Source organism: Chrysemys picta, chromosome 4, assembly GCF_011386835.1.
Source record: "Chrysemys picta bellii isolate R12L10 chromosome 4, ASM1138683v2, whole genome shotgun sequence".
NCBI classification, from domain to species: domain Eukaryota; kingdom Metazoa; phylum Chordata; order Testudines; family Emydidae; genus Chrysemys; species Chrysemys picta.
Window position 1 is genome coordinate 34,621,297 of NC_088794.1, and position 25,809 is coordinate 34,647,105.

The window sequence follows — 25,809 nt, forward strand, 5'->3', positions numbered from 1 at the left end:
CACTCCTAAATTGGAATTTTCCCTAGCAGCACCTAGACTTATATAGGCCATCAGAGTAATGGCCAACTGCCCACCCTTCAACCAGCAGGCAATATTTGGGGGTCACACAGCTTTAAATGAAACAAATAGATGGTTTGGGGTTTTGTCCATACGCCCTCAAACTAGGGGTTAACTACACCTAATGTATCACAGTCTTAGTACAGAGGGAAAACAGGGTGAGAGCAATACTTTAAAAGGAACAAGAAGCTCTGCAGAGCTACTGGCATTAGCACTATTGGGAGCCCCAGTGTAGACTAGCCACCAGCCACGCTTTTAGGCACCTGCTTCGAGAAGGGTTAGAGGACACTGTGTTGGCAGCCAGTCTGCTCTGTAGCTAACACAGGTGAAGCTGAACTGCTTTTGCAACAGAGATACATTTTTCCAAAAATTCCCTAGCATATAATGCAAAGGTACAGTGGAGACACGGTTGTTTGGTGGTTTGATTTTGGGATGAACCTCAAATTTACCAGATCTGAGTCACGTATGTGCCTGGTGAATACCCATTGGTACAGAGTAAACAGTGGTAATTCATCATTCATATAAGACTAACATAATTAACATTTTCATAAAAATCAAGTTAAACTACATATACTGAAGTTGCTAGGAAATAAGGATGTGCTGAGGGTTAGAAAATATCCAGGGCTTCCACAAACTAAAAGATGCATTGGAAGGGGTAGACTAGCACTCAGGATTTTTTTCACTGTAAAATATACCCCTTATTAACAAGGGTTAGAGCAACATCGTCACTATATATCAGGGGTCGGCAACCTTTCAGAAGTGGTGTGCCGAGTGTTCATTTATTCACTCTAATTTAAGGTTTCGCGTGCCAGTAATACATTTTAACGTTTTTAGAAGGTCTCTTTAGTTATATATTATAGACTAATAGAAAATATTGTTGTATATAAAGTAAATAAGGTTTTTTAAAATGTTTAAGAAGCTTCATTTAAAATTAAATTAAAATGCAGAGCCCCCCGGACCGGTGGCCAGGACCCGGGCAGTGTGAGTGCCACTGAAAATCAGCTCGAGTGCCGCCTTCGGCACGCGTGCCATAGGTTGCCTACCGCTGCTATATATCATTATATACAAACTACTTACATGCAAAACTCAATGTTAAGTATAGAAACACTACCAGTTCCTCCATAACACACATGTATATGGTGTATGCGCATTTTAAGGTTTTCATTTACAAGAGTAATAGCACCTCTAAGATAAACTACCAAAAGTATTCTGAGATTGTATTCAAGCACAGTTCCCCAAGGAGAAGAAGAGAGTACACCTACTCTAAACTTACCTGGAAATCATGGATCTCCACCTTCTTTCTAGTTTCACCATACCACCGTGCAGTGTACAAACAACGTTCTTAGGAGTGAAAAGTCACCAGGTTAAAACTAATGAATGATGAAAGGTCAACTGCAGGGCTTGCAGGTCAGTTTCTGAAAAAACTAGAGGTTTGATTCTAAAATGCTTCTTCTAAGCTTGCTTCCTCATCTTAAGGGTTCTCTGTGAATATTATACTTCATATTGATAGCAACAGTGTTACAGTCACACACGCATGCACCTGAACATTTATTCCACATAATCATTCCTTAGAAATAGTTAATTTAGTTAAAATTGAGATGTTAACAAATATTGCTTTATGTAGAGAAGGTTACAAAATATCACTGAATTACTTTTATGAACAAACCAAGAAGTGAAATATGTTGTTAAAAATCACATTTTACTTCTGTAAGCACAGGAGAGTAACTGTGTAACACTACTCAACAACCCAAGGTACATTAAATAAAATGAGCAGTGTTTCAGCTTCTTTATGGCATCTCAATTATTGAACTGCTTTATCGACTACTTCATTGATAGGGAAGGAAAGTTTGCCTTTCCATGGCTTCTATTTTCCTCAGTGTAAGGTTTTGGAGACTTTTCTTATCATAATTTAATTCCTTTTCTTATCACTCTTGATTCTCGATGTCTAATTTAGTCCTCGCAGAAATGCACTGGAGGAGCACCACTCCAAGCTAAGCAGGGAACACTTCTCACAAACCCCATCCCAAACTTCAGTGCCTACTCCAAATGCTCCTAGGAATAAAAGGAATTTACTCTCCAGTCAAGAAAGTGCAGTCAATTCTCAGAATATGGCGACGCATACAGACAGCTCAGTGCATACCTTTCAATCTGACAAGCCCCAGATGTGGGACACTATGCATGACTAAGAAACAATTATTTATGCAAGAATCTTAAAATGCTGTGGGATACATCCCTAAGTGTAAATAACTAACCTCAGCTTCACAATTATTTTTATTTCTGATGAAAGTTTCAACTATAAAAGTGAGGGGATGCTAATTTGTGTGGAAAGCAGATAACTTTGGGATTAAATTGAATGTCATCCCTCAGAATGCAGTAAATTTGTGCAATATGGACAAGAAATAGGTTACTTATGGTGTACTGCATCTCCACTGAACAATATCAGATGCTTATACTGTAGAACTGACATTTTGCAAAGGAAATACAAGACCGGGGGAGGGAAGCAGGGAACAGAGAATTTAGATCACTTACTAGTTGCTGTGAATGTCTAATGCTGCTATTTCCATCCATTCTACTCAGAGTTTTAAAACATTTTAGTATGCAATTGGTCATCCCATTATCCCACTCTGTTGGCAGTTCCAATCATTCTGGGTGACAACCCTTCATTGCCACCAGAGAGGCAATACAAATTTAAGTGCCTGCCGTCTGCATTGCAGAATACTGATTGCTAAGTTCAAGGTTTGTTTGGTTTTTTTTTTTGGTTCTGAGATTTAGAAGGGAATTCTTTCAAACTCAAACACTGACTGCCAAAATTCCCCCAAAGGAGTGATGCAATGATGATAGCCAACAGACCCTAAAAAGCAAAGGAAAACAATAAAAAAGCAGTACTCAGAAAGCAGCAGAATCAACAGAAACTTGTTATTGCAATGTCATGTTATAATGGGGACCTATTCTGAAAAGTGTACGTAAAAATGGCACTTCCTTACACAGCAGATCTGCTGTCCATCTATTCCAAAACATGTCTTTATTTTGTGAAAAAAAATATACATTTTTACTACTTTTTATTCCTGCTGGCACTGCAAAGCTAGTACAACTATTAGAGTGAGCTGGATTCTATTTTGGCTTGAGATTCATCAGCAGAACTACTACTAAACTCCAGTTGCATGGGCAAATTTTCCTTTAGTTATGTCTGTTCAAACCCGTTGAAGACAATGGGGCTCCAGAGATGTCACAGAGGGCAAAATAGGACCCGCAGGATCCTGAAAGAAAGACCACCAAAGCACATGTTTTGGATCTCAATTCCAAATATCTCTTATTTATAAACGGAGTAAATCTGATCTAGAAGTGACACACATACAACCATGGAACCCCACCATAATGCCGTTCATAGTCATTCTTCCCCTCCCCGTCCACTATCGTATTTAACTTTATGTGAAGAAGATGAGACATGTAGGATTTATCATGCAGGACCAAACCAATGGGTTGATCAGCTTCAGCATCTTTCATCCTGCTGTGGCCAATAATGCAGGCTTTCCAAGGATGATGGAGAAAACATCAACAGCATTTAGACATTGGAAACATTTTCTCAGTGTAATGTGGGTGGCAGGGTATTTCTTCCCTCCTCCTGGCAACCATCAGCGAATGGCCTACAGCGTGAGACTCAATTATTCTTACTTTATGGTTTACAATCATACAGTCAACTGACCAATATTCATGATAGGTCGGTCACTCAGCCCTTTTTAAAATCTAGCAACCGTCTTTGACTCTATGACCTCTTGTGGCAGTTAATTCCTCACCCTGATTGCATGCTGTGCAAACAACTATTTCCATTCATACTTTCTAAATTTGCTTGCCATCACTTCCATCGAGCAAGCTTCTTTTATTATATAATGTAGAAGGGAGGGACTGATCAGTTGTTACTATATAATTCAGAATTTAAGTATGTTGATTTCGCTCTGTGTTCTCACACCAAAATATAGATGGATGCACATTTCATCACAAGGAGATTAGTTTTCAAGTGAATGATTTTAAGAAGATCATCACAACGTCAACACAGCTCAAAAAGGACCAGACGCTCTCTTTTGCGGTGGGGGTCTAGTGGATAGGACATGGGACTGGACATCAGGAGACCTGGCTTCTATTCCTGATTCTGATACTGACCTGCTGCATGACCTTGGAAAAGTCACTTCCTATTGGTCTGCACCATCCCCTTCATCATGTCTGATGTCTACTTAGACTGTAAGCTCTTTGGGGCAGGGCCTCTCTCTTATTATATGTTTGCACAATGCTTAACACAATGGGTCCACACCCTCAGTTGGGAAGTTTATTATTGTTATTGCAATTCTGCTATTACTCCTACTAATGGTGAGCACTTATAGCCCTTTACTGCAAATAAAAAAAAACACATTTCACTTATATATGATGAATTAGTTTAATATCGTAAGCATTTGAAACTCAAATTACATATTGGTATGCATAGCTGGGCAGGCACTGAATATGTACAACATTCACCTTGTGACCAGCAAGATTCACTCAATGGTAACTTTATTCTCTGCTAAAAAGTTTCACATGAAATAATCAGAATAATCTTTTTATTTCTCACAAATCTATTGGCCAGAAACACCACCTCATCCTATTCCTTGGTGCCTGGAAAGGAGAGGTTCACAATGCGGGAGAAAACTGTTGGGAATTTAAAGGATTTATCTTTCTTACCACAGAAGTCATACCTCAAACCAAACACCAAAGAGGAAGTTGAGAGGACAGCATGAAGGGTGATAAGAATAAGATGTGACACTGCCTCACTCAGTGAAAGTGACACTTGGTGTTTTGAAGAGTTCATTCCAGTAGTAAAAAAAAAAAAAAAGACACCATAAAGGAAAAGAGAAAGTACTTCACATTAAGGATTCTATCACTCTTGAAGTCAGCTTCTACAATGGGTGAGCCACCAGCAACAGAACAATCAATACACATGTAAATGCATAGTGTATCCTCTGGCTGCCATCCATTCTGAAGAGCTAGCAAAGGACTGAAATGGACAGAGTACCTGCCCTAACTTCTTATAGGTTTCTCTCATAGGCCAGCATACAACAACTAAGCTGTAAGAGGCTGTATTTGCATTAGACAAGTTAATACCTTCAACATAGCATGAGCCAGCAACAGTGCAGCTGCAGTAATACTAATCTATTAGTGTAGACAGGACTTGGGCATTATTACTGCAGTATCATGAAAATCTGGGAGTTCTACCTACACCAGCATTTGCACAATTGCTACTTCAATATAGCAATCCTTGGTGGTAGTAGTTGTAATCGAGGTACTAATTTTTCTAGTGTAAACAAGGTGAGGAATGCATCAGTGCATTTACTGATGCATTCCTCTTCAAGTAGTTGCAGACATGGATTCCATTCAGGTGTGCGCACAACCAGTGCACTGAAACTAGAGAACTTTGCTTAGCAGTAACCATCAGGGAGGTGCTCAGTTCCAAGCCCCCCGTTCAGTTCCTTCTTACCACTTGTGGCCTGAGTCAGAGCATACAGTGTGGTGTCCACCTCATGTTCATTATCACAGTGTTTCCGTGGTGTTTTTCCTTTTAAAAGTTCGCTTAGTAGTACTTTAAGTGTTAGTTTAGTGTAGTGTAGTTATTAGAGCGTAGGCCAGGGTAATGCCTTCTCTGGGTTTCAAACACTGTCCATTGTGTAGGGTTGCTATACCAACTAGTGACCCCCACACTCAATGTTTATTGTGTCTTAGTGAAAGAACACACTAAGGAAAGGTGCTCTATTTGCAAGTTATTTATGAAGAGAACACAGGTGGCAAGGGACTTGCGTTTAAGTAGCACCTTATGGAGCAGGCCATGAGGCCTGTGTTGGCACTGAGGACCTCTGCAGATCGTCAGACCCTCCAGAGAGTACCTGAGCCAGTATGGACTGGGCTGTACCTCTACATTAAGATTCTTCACTTAAAAGGAAAAGAGATCATTCCCCTTCCTCTGGTCCCCTGCGGAAGAGATAACCCATAAAACAGACTGGGCTGCCCCAGAGCATGGAGAGAGTCCTCCTCCATGTCAGAGTGGTACAGACTGGCATTGAGAGTCTTCTTGTATGCAGGACAGAGCCAGGCCATTAACCCACTCGCTGGTACCGAGGCCTGATCAATAAGACTCCGTGCTGTTGAGTCCAGTACCAATGACAGTGATGTTGGCAACAACAGTCTCCACACTATTGATATACCAGGCAACAGTGGACTAGTCAAGCCGTTCTGTTCTGCTCATTCAAGAGCATTTGACTGTGGTGGCCTTGTCTTCGATGCCACTGACACCCCCCTACCACTGACGACTGACTTACCAGTGTCGATATCATCATCTACACCACCTCATACTCGGGGTCCTGGGTTTCTGTTGGCTTCCTGTTCAGTACTGAGGGGACTGCCGGAGCAGATACAATTTTCAGTACTGATGACAATTCCGGCGCAGACCATATCTGAGGGTCTGGTATCAACGTCATCTTCAACACTGATCCCATTTCAGTATGGTGAGTAAGTCTGATGCCTTCAACTGTTCCATCAGTGTTGATGAAGCCAACGTGTTGGACTGTGGATAATTCAGGCCATTTGTTAATTCCACCTGGTGTGGCTCCTCTTCTACCACCAAACTACTTAGAAGAATCTTCAGGATAGAGTGCAAAGATGTCTCCCTCTCCCTTCACCTTCCTGGTACTGTTTTTGGAGCTAGTTGAGGCCACCTGGAGATCAACCATCACTACCAGGATTGGTACTGCTTACAGTAGGGACAAAGATTCCTGACCCAGCTCCTACTGGTCACCAGTGCTGCACCTCTACCCACAACAACTTCCTTGAAATCCCTGGGAGGCTCCTTGGTCGCTGAGGTCCCCATTGTCTGCTCATTACAGAGTTAGATCATCTATTCTTCTGGTGGTCTCTGCCAGGGCCAAATTAACCTTTTGTGGGCCTGGTGCCAAACTTATTTGTGGGCCTGGGTGGGAGCAATGGAGCATGGTGTTGGGAGGTCAGTTCCCAGAACGAGGGGCCAGCCGGGGCAATGGGGCATGGCATGGCAGGGGTGGCCCAGCTACGCCCAGGCCAGTGTGAGGGCACTATTTACAAACCGGCAGTTGCCAGACACACAGTGGCCTGCCCGGCCCTGTGCTGCCAGCGTACCCCTTCCCCTTGGGGGGCAGGCCTATGCTGCACCACACTGCCCCCCAACCAACATCCTCCCAACTCCCTAGGGCTAGAGCCCCCCCAGACCCACTAAGCCCAGTGCCCCCTGCAACCTCCACCATACAATGCACAGCACCCTGTCCAGTGCCACCCTGCCCAGCACCCCCACTCCATAGTGCCCCAATATACACATCTTCCCTGCCCCCTCACAGCCCAGCACCGCCTCCGCAAGAAACCCACTCCCCCACGCCCTGCCTCCCGGCCGCACTCACTGGCCCTGCTGGGGGGCAACTGTGTCTGCCAGGCTGAGCCAGCAGTGCAGCCAGAGCTGGTTCTGGTCGGGGAATCGCTCCGGTCCCTCGGGAGTGGTGTGATCAGCCAGACCAGGGCCTGCTCCAGCCTGGCTCCCTCAAGATGCACTTCCCCTGGAGGGGCCCAGCCAAGCTCCCCGCACTGTCTCCTTCCCCCACGTCCCCCACCCTGGCTGAGTTTGGCCAGGCTTCTGCACCAGTTCCAGGCGGCTCAGCTCCGGGGAGACAGGCGGGGCCCCACAGGTAGTGGGAAGCAAAGACTGCTCAGAGCTGGAGGTGCACTGGGGTCTGGCCAGGAGGCTGAGAGGAGCAGGGGGGTGGGACTGAGGACGCAGCTGGCAGGCAGCCCGAGAGGAGCAAGTGGTGGGCAGGGGAAGCCAGAGGGGTCTCAGGGCGCAGTGCCCCTTCTGAGTATGGGCCTGGCTCCGTGGAGCCATTGTAAACCCAGGGCTGGTCTCTACACCTGAGTTGCCTGAGCCACCTCGGGGGGAGGGCCTTCCTCTGACCTGGTGCAACCTGTACCCTTGATGAGGTCAGATGTATTACCACAAGAGATTTCATTTATCTCTTCTTCCTCTTACCAGATGCTGCTGCGGTGCCCAAGTCTTCATTTCCAGTACTGGAGGATTTTAAATCATATCATGACCTCCTGAGATGAATGGCATTGTCAATGGGTATTCAAGCTGAATTTGTTCTGGAGAACACCCATAAGTTAGTGGACATTCTTCAATCCTCAGCTTCCAAGAGTTTCTTCCCCCGCACATAAATGAAGCAATACTGGAGCCTGCAAAATCTCTGTGGAATATCCCAGAGTCTAGAACACACACAGCTAAGTGTACTCACAAGAGATATTATGTCCCCATGCAGAATTTCTATTTTTTTCCTCTCACATGCACTGCTCAATTCCCTGGTTGTGACAGCAGCAAATGAGAGTGTACAGCAGGGGAAGTATAAATCTATGCCTAGGGACAAGGAGGCTAAAAGGTTATATTTGATGGGGAGAAAAGTTTATTCAACCTCCTCACTACAAATGAGCTGAAAGTCATTGAACAAAACTCTAAACCCTGCATATGATGGAAACAACTTCAAGCCACATGGTGCTGCCGCATCCCCAGTACCCCCTAGTTCCAGCACGCCTGGTATCACTAGGTGGGTAAGACTGAAAATGTTGAATAGCTCCAGATGGCCAGCAGAGCCTATAATAAGGGGTCAGATGCATTCCTTAGCAGGGAATCTATATTTAAGGGATTTGGAATAGCCATGTAACATACCGCCCATAGCTTAACATTGTCTCCCTCCGCCTCCTCCTCAGTTGCAATATACTTTTTCCTCACATTTCATGGGTATAACGAATCTCCACTTTCATTAAAACACTTGATGCATGTGCATAAGTGGAATCAGACTGTCTGTTAAAACTTACTGCACATTCTCTCTTTGTATCACAAGCTGCAATCCCTGGATCTCAAACGAATAATACTAAGGGTATAATTCAGTCCTTGAGGTTTTAAAATTGTTAATAAACTTCTTAAATTGTGCTCTCAAGGTATGAGATTACTCAATCTCCTCTGTGGAGGTGCAGCCTTGTATTCAGCTACAATCTCTGAATTGTTTTAAATGCAGTAAGAAGGAATTAAATGGAATTTGAAACCCTGGCACATTGCTTGAAAATGAAAGTCCATAAAAAACAATTCCAAACCAATAGCAAAAGTCATTTAATTCCAATAAAAAGTTTTGAATTAAAAAGTGAAAGCAGCACGAAAAGGACTGATATAATAGATGACCATTTAGTGTTATTTTAAAGAGGTCATTGAATAAAATGCTTTGTGATATTAACTTAAGCTAATGATACCAGCAGCTTACCTAGTTCTTTGGGGGGGGAAAAAGTCTTTGCTCTTGGGCTGTATCTATACTAGAACTGCAACTGGACGAGAAGACGTCTCAAGCTCCCTTCCAGTCTATGATTCTATAATCCACTGTTACATCCACCACTATATCACTGCAGTGACAGGTGGGACAGGAAAAGCAACCATTGGGAGGAGTGATTGTACCACTGCCTCTGCAATATAATCCCACAATGCTCCAAAATACTTGAACAGCACAGCATACTGGCACTCTGACTACCAAATTACTCAGCTACTGACTGTATGCAGACATGAGAACCCCCAAGGTATTGCATGGATTGTCCTGACTTTGTCCATATCCCATACCCAACCAGAGGACACAAAGGTATAATAAAAATGAAATTTTACTAAGATTTCCTTAAAACTTCTGAACCCTTCTGTCCCTCGAGGATTCACCCCCCCCCAAAAAATCAAAGGATCAGATCAATGGTTAGATGATATACATTGCAGAGACTGCCAATTTATTACCTCAGCAGTATCTCCCACACAATTAATTCAGAATGTAGCCCCAGACTTTTACAACACGTACACAGATCTTTGCGCAAGACAGAATATTTGAAGCAGCCAACACAAACAAAAAATCACAAATGGGTGCAAAGAGACACAACACACCATGGATATTATGCACCTGTGCCAAACAACTGTACTGATGTAACTCATGTCTGCGTGGTGTGGCGCTCTGTCCCCCTCTAGTGGCGGTTAGATCAGCTAGAGATTGATGAGCCTTGGCTAACAGAGGTGTGATTTTTAGCTCAGGCAGCAGAAGCTTCTGAATTAAGCTCAAGAGGTCCTAGGTTTGATCCCAGCTGCCAACAATTGAGGTCTGATGCCATTACACTTAGAATGACAGAATAGGTGCAACAACCCACATATGTTGCAGGAAGTTCCATGTGTACACATCATGCATTGTGTGCACCAGACATAGGGTGGCTAGCATGTGGACACACTATTCTGCAATGATTTCCATTTCTTTAATACCAAACAGCTTTGTGTAAACAAAATCAGAAGAGTTAAACTTCTAGGGCATCAATACTCTGAAAACAGTATTAACATTTTCACATGAGCTGAAGTGCCTCTCTCTTCAAGTGAGATATGGGTAGGTAAAACCATGGAAATGTGGCCTACAAGGCTTAGAGAGCTGAGCATTCTCATACAAAGATGCAGTTTAAAAATTAATTCTGTATCCTGTGTTCCTACACAAAATAATTGCTAAGTCTTACCATGATTGTGTCCTTCCTTTAACTGAGCACATTGACTGGATCAAAATTTGGACATCCTAGTACCATGTGAAGGTAAGTGTCCAGTTGATTCCTGGTTCTCTTGCAGATACTGAGATTCTATCCAGTTACAACACTAATGCCTAAGTTTGAATTTGAATATTCTCACCAGTGTGTTAAGACACTATTGTTAGTTTCACACAAGTTTTGATGACAAGGGTCAATCATCTTTCAGGGATTAGCCGACAGGTCATCAAGTTTCAAAGAATTCGTTAGCAGGGATTTTGCTATTGATGGAGAGAAGACAGTTGGTCAAAAGATATTCTTTTGTGAATTCTGCACTGGCCGCAAGCGTTCCTTGGGACAGAAATTAAATTTTTTTTTAAAGAAAATGCTAAGACAAAGATAAATTGTACAAGTGCCCTGGGGAAAATTGCCTTGGAAATATTTAGGTTCCAATGTAAACGTAGTGGTTCTTAAGTTTGCTTCCAGCTAATTCCTTAAAAATGTAAGCACCAAACTAGTAACAAAAATAAACCAAAACAAAAAAACAAAAAAACCCCACCTGGTGCTTACACTTGAGAAAGTGCCTAACACAGTGACTCTAGATGCTGGAAAGTCAGTACAGGTTTATTCCACCCATCACTTTTAAGAAGATCTGTGTGATTCACTATGAAAATATTGCACATATTTTCCTATTAAAGACAGTTTATTTTTGGTTTTACTTATACCCAAGTACATATTAAAATATATCCTGAAAAAGCAAGGGATATGATTGGCAAAGACTGACACAGCACAATTCATTGGTTTGAACGTAACACTTACCTTCCATACATATTTTTGTAAAGTAACTTTTTGTAATAAAGTTTAGTCATAATAAGACATTCAAGTGCCTACTTATAGCACTTAGGTTTAGGTTAAATAGGTGTGATTGAATATTCTATTTACTCCATGGTTATCTTCTGCATAAATGTGTTAACTAAAGCTGCTTCTTTTTTTCTATTGAAGAAACAATTGACATACAAGTGATAGCTGTTCCAACACAGAATATCTTGAAATGCTGGTAGATTGCAACCCACTGAGACACAAAGACGCACACTTACATAAATGTTTCTGCTGATAGGTTACACAAGGCCCAATTTTGGCTTTGGTGGCAATAATCTTTGCTTCACAAAGATATCAGAAATTGTTGAAGAACTTTTATGTTGATGACTCAATGAAATAATTAAACTTGGGGTAGTCCAAAACTTGACTCTATAAAAAGAGAGGCTAGAAAATATTTAGGTTGCAATCAGTCTCTTAAGCTGCAGGAGAAGTGGAACCCAGCCATATTGCGCTGCTCTTTGTTTGACTGAAGGCAAAAACAAGTGTACTGTATACTAATCAGAATTGTAATCTCTATAATGACAAGACACTCCCCAAAGCCCTAAGGAAATAACCAGAAGAGATTGTAGTTAAGCTTCCAATGAACAGTCATTATAGATAGGTTCAAAAAAAAAAAAAAAAAAAAAAAAAAAAAAAAAAAGGCTGACAGCCCATAATACAAACGGCAAAAGCTATTCTGTATCATCATCTGAACCCTAAAGAAAACTGATGACATTTCATTAAGTCTTGTTTAAATTTGAAGAGTGGTTTGAAGGTTTTTCTCCTCCCATCACCCTTCACTTCACATTGTCTCCTTCCCCCCCTCCCAACTTTCTTACCTAGAAGAATCTAAAATCATTTTTTTCTATCATGGAAGAAATATCAATAGGGCTTTTGGTTAGTTGTGTTGGCCATTAGCACTATTAATTTGAGACCTATGCATAACATTACAAAAAAGGAGCAATAAAATAGGCTTTAAAGCTGTAGCCCCGATGAAGCAATGTCTCACCGTGTCACAGGCTTCAATATTGATTTTTCACAAAACACCGTCAAAGCTGGTTTGCCAACACAGAGGTTCTATACAGGTTCCAGTTTTCAACACGGGTACACTTAACACAAGGGACATGTTTCCTTCAGTAATATGAGATACTATTGTTCCAGGAATAAGGCCAAACCGATCCTCCTGATACATGACTTTGTTTTGGTTTTTGCCTTGTTAAAGCACCTAGTTATACACAGGGCTGAGAAAAATAGCTTTGCTTATTATTCAAAGTATGTTTGAAATGTTAATTGAGTATAAAATGTTCACTCCATATCCAGAACTGACTGCAGCAGAACCAACTGCTACCTCTCTTCTCCTAATCCAAATCCAAGCAAGAGCATTGGAGTGGGGGAGGAAAAGTCAGTTAAAAAACAAACTCTGCTTTGCTACTAGAGTTTTCCCCAGGCTCTTGACAAATTCTGATTCAAAGTTCCCCTTTGTAAGAGAGATTTAGTGTGACTAATACAGTCGTGCATTCTACTTCAAATTAAAGCTTTACTGCTGCACATGATCTGAAGTCAATAATAATAATAATAATAATAATAATAATAATATATTCATGATGCCAGAAACCTGTTCATGGTTTTGACTAAAAGTTTAGTCTTCCAACATATTCAGCTAAAAGACTCCTACTGTTTAATTAATTATATTTTAGAAAAGTGAGCCAATGGAAGGGTCTGTTGAAGGAAACACTTTTCCCCTTCACCTTGTGGTGCAACAGATGTTACTTATTTTAATGGGAACAAAGGATTTCTAAATTGGGTCAACCACTGATTCTATAGGTCCAATATCCCTGCCCCCACAAAGCATACGTAGCCAATACATGCTTCCAAGAAAGAAGAACCTTCTATGCCCCCACAAAGCATATAGCTAAAGTGTTTAATTCTATACAGGTGGAGGAGGAAATCCCTCAGCCGCATTAGGAGTCAGTTTAGTTGTTTCCTTTAAAATAAAAAACAAACATTCATTCATTTAGCTATACTGCATGGGGGTATATTTTAGTACTGAAGAGAAGTTCATATTAATGAAAGATCGTACCTTTGCCGCCTTCTTCTGGTGTATTATTTATAAAGTATGATAAATGTGCAAGGCACCTTAGAGATAAAAGGCAACATCTGCGGCCTGAAGCACATACACTATGAATGTTTTTAACTACAAAGTGCACTTCTCTTCTAGTGTTTATTTTTCAAGATATAAGCAGGGTTAGTTTGATCTTTCTGTCACGGAGAGGCGTTCATTCCATCTGCAAGGAAGGGGAGGACAGTTCACCGAAACATGCAGCTCAGCCGGAAGACAGATGTGACACTTGAGCTTCACAGCAAACAATCAAGGAATACAAAAGAAGGCAATAAAAAGAATGTAGGAAGAAAAAAATATGTACGTTGACCACTGCCATGAGGGGAGCTGAAATATTGTTTACTTCCCCATTCTCCAGTTTTGAAAGTTCTAGCTAACTAGCCTAAAAATATCCGTGCATCTCACAATACAACCTGTTACAATTTTTATTTATCATTTGAGTGCTGAAATAAAACAGCTTTGTAATCCCATTGAAAGGAGAAAAAGAGTGGAATTAAATTAATTTGCTATTCTAGATCCCATTGCCAATGTTACTTTAAATTGCTTTTGACTGAACCAGAAAGTTCAGGTTAACTGAACAAGAGGATTCACAAAGCAAATTACCTCAGTACTAATGGCAAGGAAGAAAGATCCCTGATTAGTAAACCCTGTTGGATACTTTACAGTCTGAAGAGTTGAGAGATGCCAGAACTAAATCAAAGAGGTGAAAATCAATAGGGTTTTAATCAGTGGTGGATTACAGTAGGATTTATTTGCTTAAAACCAGCAGGAGTAGATAAATCCCCCACTGAGATTAATTACTAGCAAGGGAGGTGAGGGGGAAGTAGAGCAGTTATCTTAGTGGGAGCTATGCGTGGCAAGAAGAACATCAGTGGATCTATAGGGCTACTGCTTAGATCTCTCCAATCAATATCCCCCCTTCAAATTCCCAGCACTCCCTTTTTAGCTTCCTACAAGGCATCTCATTTTAGTGCATGTGTTATTAAATACACAGAACTTGTGAAACTTGTAAGTGTGAATCACTATCTTGAAAGGTTTTAAAAAAAATATAAAAAGATCAATTTGTATGACTTTTAAGCTGAAGGTTAGGTCGTCAAGTATTACACCAAAAGCAGTTGCGATGAATTGACAGATCACATTTTGAGATGTCCCCTCTGCAGGCTTTCCAAAGCACAAACAAGTTGGATTAACGATTCACAGCCTTATTTTGAAAGGGGTTGAGCATCCACAGCACCCACTGAGGTCAATGGGAAACAGAGGAGCATCTTTGAAAATCAGGCCATCAGTGCTTAGCCATTTAATTTTATTCACTTCCCAAGTGCATTTTTAAGGCCTCTGATGAGAGAAGTTAGGATTTCCTCAAATTAAGCATTAATGCAAAATACACGACTACAAAGTGACCCATCCAGCAGATTAAGGATAAGACAGCAGTCAGACAACCCCTCTGGTGAACAACACGTAACTTTAGAACCAATTCCAGAATAAAAAATTACCATGGTTTTGAGCTATTTAAGGGATTTGCTAAATACAAAAAACAAACAGAACAAAGTGCTGTTAGTCAGTGTTTTGATTCTCTACTAGCCTGGCAGAAAAATATTATTTTTTTCTCCTTCCAGTTTTATACCTACCTTACCATTACATAAAGATCAATCCCTGTTTACAAATGAGTTCTTGTACAAAATCTGAGACATTAAATTTGCCATGCACAAACCAGACTGGTAGGTCCATTCACTTACTTCTGTGATTAATAGATGATATATATACATCTTAAACATGGGTCAGAAGGATTACACTGTCTGTGTTATTTCCTTCTAGGAGATCGTGCATGAAAACTATGAGAAGTCTAGTGTTCTCTTGATGGTGGTCTATTTTAATGACTGTGTAAAGCAAAGGTTAGAGGCACAACTTTTGTTTCTTTGCATTTTCTCAAATACAACCACGTGTTGCAATCTGTACAGTAATTCAGAGCAGGTTCTTTATTAGGAAAAATGCAAATTCCATACAGATTTCATATAAATTACAAAAAACAAAATTATAAATCATCTCCCCACAAATACCTCACTTAATTGAATGTGCAGTCTCCGTGAAGCAAATGAAGTCTCTCCAATTAGTCTACCATTTTAAAGCAGATCATAAAAATAATCCAAGCCTTGTCCCAGCTCCCAGATGGCTATTCCAGTCCCCAATTCCTTTGCAAGTTCTAAGCGCAACTGGATGGACTAAGAAAAGGATAGAGAAGGTAATCAGTTTTTGCTGAATATAAACATTAGAAACTGCACGCAGCCCTCTCTTTGTAGTATTAGACACAATGCATACCAAGATTTTTTGATTAAGTATTTTTTTCTTACCACCCGATGCCCGGAGACTATAGTTTTAAGTATTCACTGGTCAATAAGTGCAGAGCCAGATTAGTCCCACCAGTTAGGGCATTTTTTAGTGCATCAACCTAGCATATGATGACTAACTGGACATACAGAACAGCCTTGAAGTAAGCAATATTCTGAACTACGCACTGAAGTATTTTTATTTGGGCTATCACTTACACGATGTACTGCAATGCACACTTTGAAAACTGTGTCACCAGAAATTTCAATTCTCCCAGAAGTCTTAAGTCAATTGACACAACTTGTCACGTAGCAAATATTCTGTGTTTACAGAATGTCATCTCCTACCCAAGGCCATTCTTTTCATATTTCAGGGCAAACTCACAAAGAAAATTACATCTTAAAGGGATACTGTCAGGCTAGTATTTAAGAAAAAAACTAAAACAAAAACAAAAAAAACCCAAACCCAAACCAAACAAAAACAACAACAAAAGATTCCTTATCTATGTTATAACCACAACTTTAGATTATTACAAGTGAAAGAATTTCAACAATTTTATGTTTGGCATTTCTCTCAGCCTGGACAAACCAAGGTAGTATTTTTCTAGTCCACTTTCAGATTCTCTTATACTAGTGCAATGCTGTAAAGTCTGAACTGCAAACACTACAGGGAAGTGTTTAAAACTTGTTCTCATTGGAATTAAATATCATGAATATATCTGTTTGTCTTGGGGTTTGTTGCTGTTTTTTACAAAATCTGAATAAGTTCAAATTTGAGCAGACAAGATACCTATAATTACCCAATTACGATGAAGAAACCGGGTTGTGAGGGGGAAGCTAAAAGACAATTTGGTGTCACTAGCCGATTTAATTACTTTTATATGAGTGATTTTTCAGCTTTGCTTCAGTGTAGAAATCTCTCTAAACCTTTCATTACAGCCTGTTAAGAACGGAAGGAAAATTCTATTTACATGTGTATAAATACACCAATTGCCACAGTACGGCATCTACTCTTCAGAGACGAAAGAATACATGAAAAAATTCTAAAAAAAAATTAGAGGAATTATGTTCAAAACCCAGATGGAGTCTGCCAATAATGCGATAAAAGCATTCTGCAAGACCAAGGAGAATGTAGCTGGACAACTTTCAATGCAATCTGTCTTTGCTAAGGTGCAGCTACCTTGGGGTTTTCCCCATGTGGCTCAACCAGTACTAGCAAGAAAAGAATTTAACACAGTGATAAACACTTTCACATCCTGTCTACATTAGGGCCAATGGTGGGAAAGGTGCTCATGAAGCGGAAAGGAACATTCCTCTCCCACTTCCATAATGTGGGCTTCTGATGGATTCATAATGGTTTAGTCATTTACAATTTGGCACTCTCTTTTCTAAGCTTAATATACTTTCATTATAAGCTTATTTTCCATTCCAGTTGACTCTTCAAGTCCGGTCTCTAAGGTTTGTCCACATATAGACTTACTGCACAGCAAGCTGTGGTGTAAATCTATAGCGCACTAGTTTGCCTCATGCACTAATTGGCGGTGTGTGGAGCCCGATACTGTGAACTAAAAGCTCCCTACTGCACTTTGACCTACATTTCTCTCTGTTTAAAATAGCAATAGAGGTCAAAGCACTCCGGGGAACTTTTAGTGCGTAGTAGCAGGATCCACAATAGTGACTCAGTGCACGGCAGGCTAGTGGACTGTAGATTTACACTCGGCTTGCTGGGCACTAACTCTCCACATGGAGAAGCCCTAAGTTGATGTGGGACAATCAAGTGACAGGGTGGCCTCTTGTACAAAAACAAAGGATTCCCTCAAAAATGCAAGGAGGCAAAGCAGTAGCCACCATCTTCCCTCTTTTTCTCTTATCCCCTTCTCATCTGAAGAAGGGACATAGACATACCTTTAATGTTGGGTAGAAGACAACATGCTTTCCTCCTTTACTTCTGCAAAGCACAAGAAGAAAACTGAGATAACACAGTATTATTGGCACCCAAGAGTTAATATGAAAATAGAAAGCCAGTCTGAGGAAGGGAACTTTGTATAATAATTTGCAGAAGTAACCTTTGATTCTTTACTTGTTACACAAACCGTCTTCGGGATATGTGCACTGTTTAAAGATTTATGATTTGATACAGTATTTCAGTGTCTTCTTAGGCTATGTCTACACTACAGCTGGGATTGACGCTCTGAGATTGATCCAACAGCGGTCGATTTAGTGGGTCTAGTGGAGACCCGCCAAATCAACAGCAGATCACTGTCAGGTTGACCCCTGTTCTCTACCCTTGATGAGAAGAGTAAGGTAAGTTGATGGGAGAGTTTCTCCCATCGACCCTCTGTGGCGTACACCTCACAGTAACTCGACCTAAGGTACGTTGACTCCAGCTACGTTATTCATGTAGTTGGAGTTGCGTAGCGTAGGTCGAGTTACCACGGTAGTGTAGACATAGCCTTAGCAACTGAAGACGTGCAATATATTCCCTGGTGACATACTTCACTAGTGAAGCATATTTTCTGCTCTGGATCATATTAGCATTCACCCTAGTAAATCTCTGTAAAGTGGAAGTGGGGATGGGAAGATGCTAATTCTTTTCTGTAGCTTGGCTAACCCAGTGCAGACAGGATGATCCTCACAGCTGTCAATCAGGCAGGTGGCAGCAAGTTAGGAGGAGGAGGATTTTCAGGCCCAGTGTACTCTCTGATTGATTCTCTCTTCCAAAAGGCTCACAGATAAGAATGTTCAAAGAACAGGTTCCAAACTTGGGTGAAGGGAAATATAGTCAACACTACATAACTTAAGTTTGATTTGCCAGAGGCTGTCCTGGAAGCATGGCTGTACTGAGTTAAATAATGCCATTGAGCCAACCATTCAAGTACAGGATCTCAGATTTGCCTTTTGAGAGCAAGCCTCCATCTTCAGGTGCCAACAATACCTCAAAAAAAAAAAAAAAAAAAAAAAAAAAAAAGACTTCTATACAAACAGTTAGAGGCATGCTGGGGTGTTAATATATCCCATGCTAGCTTGCTGCAAACTAACCTCCAGTGTGGATCCCCCAGTTTGTTAATGCACTTCCATCTAGGTCTCTTTGAAATGGGGCTAGCTCAAAGCACATTAATGACCTGTTACTACCCATCAACAGGGTCCACACAAAGCAGATTCACACCCCAGCATGCCCCAAGCTAGTTTTTGTGTAGACAAGCTCTCAGTCTTCAGTTGGACTTTGCACAGAGAAGTTGTAAACACGGATCATTGTTTACTGATTTTTATGCAATACAAAGAAAAATGTAATTGTTTGACATACACAAAGTAATTTCAAAACAGCATACCAAAGAATTCAAAATGAGAGAGGACAGATCAGAGGCCTTCTCTTACAGAGTTACAGAAAAAAATCAAAAACTAGTCATTGAACAGTTAAATATCGTTAAACCTCCTGCATGATGCCCTTTTCAGAAAAAGTATAACAAATAAATGCAGAAGATGATGTATTTATTTGAGCAACATAAATCCACATATATATGTTATTAATTAATATTATATCAAAATTCCTCAAGAGGGAACAATTTTATAAGCTTCCTTAAATAAGGTAAAAAACCTTAACACTCCAGTATGGCTGCACAGTTGCAGAGAGGCAGGGACAGAGCATGGATGATAGTGAGGAAGAAGTGCTGAAGAATGGATTAAATTCTGGTAAGGGGTGTATGTAGTCAGAAACCAAGCAAGGAAATACACAAGGAAGGCTACTGAGCCAGGGAAGCAATACCTGAGAGCTGAATTAGCTGATGAATCTCAACAATTCTGTCAGCTTTTCCTTGAGCAGCTGATTTGAGTTATGAAAAATATGGGGAATAATTCCTCACAGTTCTAAGCAAATTTGAAAAGTATCATAAGTCTAAGAATGTGAGAGAAGTTTGCGGCAACCCTGGTGATTTAGCAAAAAAAAAAAAAAAGTCAAACTGACAGGGCCACATTTAAAATACGGGAGCATTTTAAAAATGTTTCGCCCAAGAAGTTTCATGGTGGAAAAAAATCAATTGTTCACTGAAGAATTATGATGTTTTTTTAATGCAAGGACAATGCATCACAAAATTTACTTCATTAATGTATTTGGATTAGTGCATCTTATATAAGTTATAATATATTAGAAAATATACTGATAGAATTTTATAAAAGTAATGACATTTTGGTTATAGAATCTTTGCCAAAAAGAGAGGAGAACACATGCAACTGATGGTCTCTTACAAGGTTAACAAATTGGGGTTTAGCAAGATGTTGCTATTATTCCTTTTATCTGTTTAAAACGGTTTTCTTCTAGTATCAAGCACTTATTTATTCTTGTATTATGACAAAGGAAAATAGCCTTATTTGTCCTCTACAACTTTTGTTATTTTGTATACCTCCTGATGCTCTTTTTAAGGCAGCTGTCCTGGTCTTTTTAGTCTCTCCAAATCCCTTTATGGCTCCTCATTTTTATTGCTCTTTGCTAGGCACAGTCAATTTCTGCTATGTCCGAGTAACTCTAAGGCTGAATTTGCCAGGCTCTGTTATTCCTAAAGGTGTTGCTCATATATATATATATATATATTGTCAGACTTATGGCAAACCACTCACCAGCTCAGAGGTTGCATCTCAGACTTTTGTTTAAATGAGCCTTGACAGATAACTTAGGTAGGGATGCTCTGCATACCCAAAATACTTCTGAAGATCTGATCCACCAGACTTAAGTGTTAAAGTTTGTTTTAGCTACATTTGTTACTTCATTCACCCTTCCCTGGCTTATTTCTGTCCCCTGAAATCCTCTTTTATGTTCCTATTCATGGCTACCATAGCTGACAAACTGCAGACTCTCAGGGCTTGTCTTCACTACTCGCCTGGATCGGCGGGTAGAAATCGATCTCTCGGGGATCAAATTATCACGTCTCGTCGGGACGCGACAATCAATCCCCGAATTGACGCGTGTACTCCACCAGCGCAGGTAGGAGTAAGCACTGTTGACGGGGGAGCCGCGGCGGTCGATTTGCCGCCGTCCTCACAGCGGGGTAGGTTGGCTCAGATACGTCTAATTCAGCTACGCTATTCGCGTAGCTGAATTTGCATATCTTAAATCGATCCCCCCCCCAGTGTAGATCTAGCCTCAGTATGCTGAATTCAGTCACATATTATAGAAGTAGTAATTCAGTGTCTATGGGACTCAGGCCCAAGAATATTCACAGAGCAGTAAGTAAATGACTGCCACTCACTTTTTGTATTCCAAATAGTGTTCAGCTATTTGTTCATCCCAAACAATTTTCGGTTTGTTTTCCTTCAGGGTTTCGATGTACCTATAAATTAAAACCACAGGTATAAAATTAGTTTTATAATTATTCGAGAGAAACGTTTAAACCATTAAAAGAATGTTAAAGCTACTTATCCATCCAAGTGGCATATGTATAGAGCAGGTTGAAAATTTATTAATAGTTTACTCAACAACATCCTTCGTCAACAGTCTAATATATCCTTTGCAAATCAGGTTTTTTTCCAGCCCATTCAAGCAGCTAAACAGATATGCAATTTTTTTTTTTTTGCAACTGATGAATTTACTCATAGATGTATTTTCATTATCTAACTATTATAGCATACCCACTCTAGTACTTGAGCACATTTGAGGTCTGTTTCTAGGACACTGACGCCAGGGATTTGAACCAAATTCTCCCTAGCTAGCAATACATAATATTTACCTATAGTCAACTACATCAGCAAAAAGATTTATGACTCCTACACCCTGCAGAAAGCCATTTCCTAAAAGTGTAGGTTAGTTCTTTTCAAAATGAGCTGCTTGTGTATGTACTGTTTCCTCTTAGCACAGAGCTCCATGGAAGACATTTTTCACGTTTTGTTTTGTTCGATTCACTTGTTTGGGTACCATCCTTCAGAGAAATGACACACTTGCCATCTGTCACTGTTGGTGTCCTTCCAAGACAGGCAGAACCTAATCATGTCAAAATGTGAATGTAGAGTCCAAATCAAACCTGCACCTTCAGGAAGGATTTATTTTATTCAAAAAGGAATGATGGTCCAATAGTTTGGGAGTTAACCTGGCCCTTGGGAAACCCACATTAAACTCTCTCTGCCACAGACTTCCTTCCTACATGACCTTGGGCAAGTCATTCAGTCTCTCAGTGTCTCAGCTCCCCATCTGTAAAATGGGGATAGAGCATTCCCTATCTCACAAGGATGTTGTTAGGTTAATACATTAAAGACTGTGAGACACTCAGATACTATGGTCATGGGAGCTATATAATTATGATAGATATATTTTTCCTCTTGCATATCCTCCTGCCTCTTTTTAGTATGAATCATCTTTGCCCAGAAGGCAGAACGTAACTTTTTCTGACTGGACATTGGAGTTGCTATTGATTGACAGTTCATCCCATTTCCAAGAGGCACTGCCTTCTTTCTACAGATAATCACAGATTTGAAACCAAATCCCCACTTGCCAGTGCATCACCTTACAATGGTCCCTACAGATTAACTGAGTAGGCAGGAAGAGAGCAGAAAGGTGATGTTAATAAAGACTACTCTTCTCCTGAATTTCTATTTCTGCAAGGTTGATTAAAACCATCTGTTCCATAACATAGGACTCATTATAGCAGAAATTTCTCTGCTCCAAACATTTACAGGAAAAAAATTGACTTTAAATCTTTTTATTTTTAAATTTAAAGTTTCCATTACCCAAGTTCAAGATGGCATAACCGATTTCCATCAACCATTATCCTGACCTGTTAGTCCTGAAATCCCATCAGACTATACATTTCAAAAAAGAAAATGGTTCGTATTTCTGAGCTTGATAAAGATTTATTCTCCCCTTTCTTCAAATATTATTCCAAATGCAATTACAACATTCCCTACCATACAGAATACTTTCACCTCTCTGCTGTGGTTTTGCTCAGCTGTGCGTTGGTACATAGCCGGTCTATGATTCAAATTGCATTTTTACGAGAGAAAGGAATTTAGTTTTATCTAGTGCAATTCATGTTGAAGCGATCTCAAAGTGCTCCACAACATGACCTAGAGTGTGCTAGTTCAGTAACTGTCAGCAAACATACTGTAGTACCGATTGTAAGGTCAGCAAGGGCTGATTTATACGGTAGTCTTGAACATTTAGTTTTTCACTGACAGGTAACGTAGGATTAAGATCCTTGTTCTTTTTTTGAAAAGTGCCATAGAATCTTGAACTTCCCTTTGGATCATCATTAAACATGGGCAGCAAAGAGCTAATTTTCATATTTAAATTCAAGGACAGCACTTAGCACCTTGCTCCATTTCAGAACTGCATCATTGATAGTTATAACAGCACAAGTTCTGGTGTAGGATGTGGGTTTATGAGGATAAGGTCCAGAGATAAGTGCTACCAACTAAGCCATGCTGATACACATGGGTCTTCTTTTGTACATGTGAAGTTACAATAACAAATTCTAATTTCTTTGCTAAAAATTCCAACAGCATTAAAGAACAGTAAACACATGATTTTTAAAAAAATCAGAAAAGTAACATATAGCACCCTTCACAGCCTACTCTCTCTCTCTCTCTCTCTCTCTCTCTCTCTGTGTCTGTATGTATTAGGGCTGTCGATTAATCGCAGTTAACTCACGCGATTAACTCAAAAAAATTAATCAGGATTTAAAAAATTAATCGCGATTAATTGCCATTTTAATTACACTGTTAAACAATAGAATACTAATTGAAATTTATTAAATATTCTGGATGTTTTTCTACATTTTCATATATATTGTATTGTGTGTTGTAACTGAAATCAGTGTACATTATTTTTTATTACAAATATTTGCACTGTAAAAATGATAAACAAAAGAAATAGTATTTTTCAATTCACCTCATACAAGTAATGCAGTGCAATTTCTTTATCGTGAAAATATAACTTACAAATGTAGATTTTTTTTGTTACATAATTGCACTCCAAAACAAAACAATGTAAAACTTCAGAGCCTACAAGTCCATTCAGTCCTGCTTCTTGTTCAGCCGATCGCTAAAACAAACAAGTTACAGGAGATAATGCTGCCCACTTCTTGTTTAAAATGTCACCTGAAAGTGAAAACAGGCATTTGCATGGTACTTTTGTAGCAGGCATTGCAAGGTATTTACGTGCCAGATATGCTAAAAATTCATACACCCCTTCATGCTTCGGCCACCATTCCAGAGGACATGCTTCCATGCTGATGACGCTCATTAAAAAAAAGGAATTAATTAAATTTGTGACTGAACTCCTTGGGGGGAGAATTGTATGTCTCCTGCTGTGTTTTACCCGCATTCTGCCATATATTTCATGTTATAGCAGTCTCAGATGATGACCCAGCACATGTTGTTTATTTTAAGAACACTTTCACTGCAGATTTCACAAAACACAAAGAAGGTACCAATGTGAGCTTTCTAAAGATAGCTATAGCACTCGACCCAAGGTTTAAGAATCTGAAGCGCCTCCCAAAATCTGAGAGGGACGAGGTGTGGAGCATGCTTTCAGAAATCTTAAAAGAGCAACATTCCGGTATGGAAACTACAGAACCCAAACCACCAAAAAAGAAAATCAACCTTCTGTTGGTGGCATCTGACTCAGATAATGAAAATGAACATGCATCAGTCCACACTGCTTTGGATTATTATTGAGCAGAACCCATTATCAGCATGGACGTATGTCCTCTGGAATGGTGTTTGAAGCATCAAGGGACATATGAATCTTTAGCGCATCTGGTACGTAAATATCTTGCAACGCTGGCTACAACAGTGACATGAGAAAACCTGTTCTCACTTTCAGGGGACATTGTAAACAAGAAGCGGGCAGCATTATCTCCTGCTAATGTAAACGAACATGTTTGTCTTAGCGATTGGCTGAACAAGAAGTAGGACTGAGTGGACTTGTAGGCTCTAAACTTTTAGATTGTTTTATTTTTGAATGCAGGTTTTTTTTTTTAACATAATTCTACATTTGTAAGTTCAACTTTCATGATAAAGAGATTGCACCACAGTACTTGTATGAGGTGAATTGAAAAATACTATTTCTTTTTTTTTTACAGTGCAAATATTTGTAATAAAAATAACTAAAAAGTGAGCACTGTGCACTTTGTAATTCAAATCAATATATTTGAAAATGTAGAGAACATCCACAAATATTTAAATAAATGGCATTCTACTATTGTTTAACAGTACAATTAATCACAATTAATTTTTTTAATTGCTTGACAGCTCTAGTGTGTGTGTGTATGTATACACACACACACACACACACACACTATATGGTTAGTTATATAACCAAAATAAGACACACAACCATAATTATTTTTTTTAAAGTTGCTCATTAATGTGCTGCATTTACCACATACTGTGCACACCTGCACTGAACATAGTACTCCAGGGCTTCTCTGCGATGCTTATCGCCACAGTATGCAAGAGCTTCACAAAAAGTAATGAGTTTATCTTCACAACAACAGTAAGGTAAGTGGTATTATTCCCATTTTAGAGACAGGGAAATAGGTCACAAAGATTAAGGCCAAAATTGTCAAAACTGTCCGGTAGTTGTGGGTGCCCAACTTGAGAAACACAGGACCTGATTTTTTACAGTATTTATCAAGAACAATAGAAATGCTATGTTCAAAGCACAACTATGACTACCGTCAGTTGCAGTTGTGAGTGCTCAGCACTTCCACAAGTCAGACTTCAGATGTCTCAAGCTGACCATCCAGAAAATGAGATCATCTGTGAAAAGTTCGGTTTAAATGACCAGATAGAAACTCTGACACACAGACAGGGATATAATCCAATTCTCCAAGACAGATTTCAACTGCCCTTACCCAC

General features: G+C 40.0%; 1 protein-coding gene across 13 annotated transcripts in view; it reads right to left on the bottom strand.

Annotated features, from left to right (window-relative positions):
• Positions 1–15,595: 15,595 nt before the first annotated feature.
• Positions 15,596–25,809, bottom strand: part of CHID1 (chitinase domain containing 1) — a 275,561-nt gene continuing 265,347 nt past the window's right edge. For 12 of the 13 annotated variants that reach the window (XM_065594671.1, XM_024109643.3, XM_065594673.1 and 9 more), the window contains 3 exons: positions 21,207–21,287; positions 17,872–17,914; positions 15,596–15,861 (listed from right to left, as the gene is read on the bottom strand). In XM_065594671.1, coding sequence (XP_065450743.1) covers positions 15,763–15,861; positions 17,872–17,914; positions 21,207–21,287 — 223 coding nt within the window. In that variant the 3' untranslated portion in view covers positions 15,596–15,762. Of the gene's footprint in view, positions 15,862–17,871; positions 17,915–17,974; positions 18,902–21,206; positions 21,288–25,809 lie in introns of those variants that run through there. The other variant, XM_065594676.1, reaches the window with a different exon arrangement.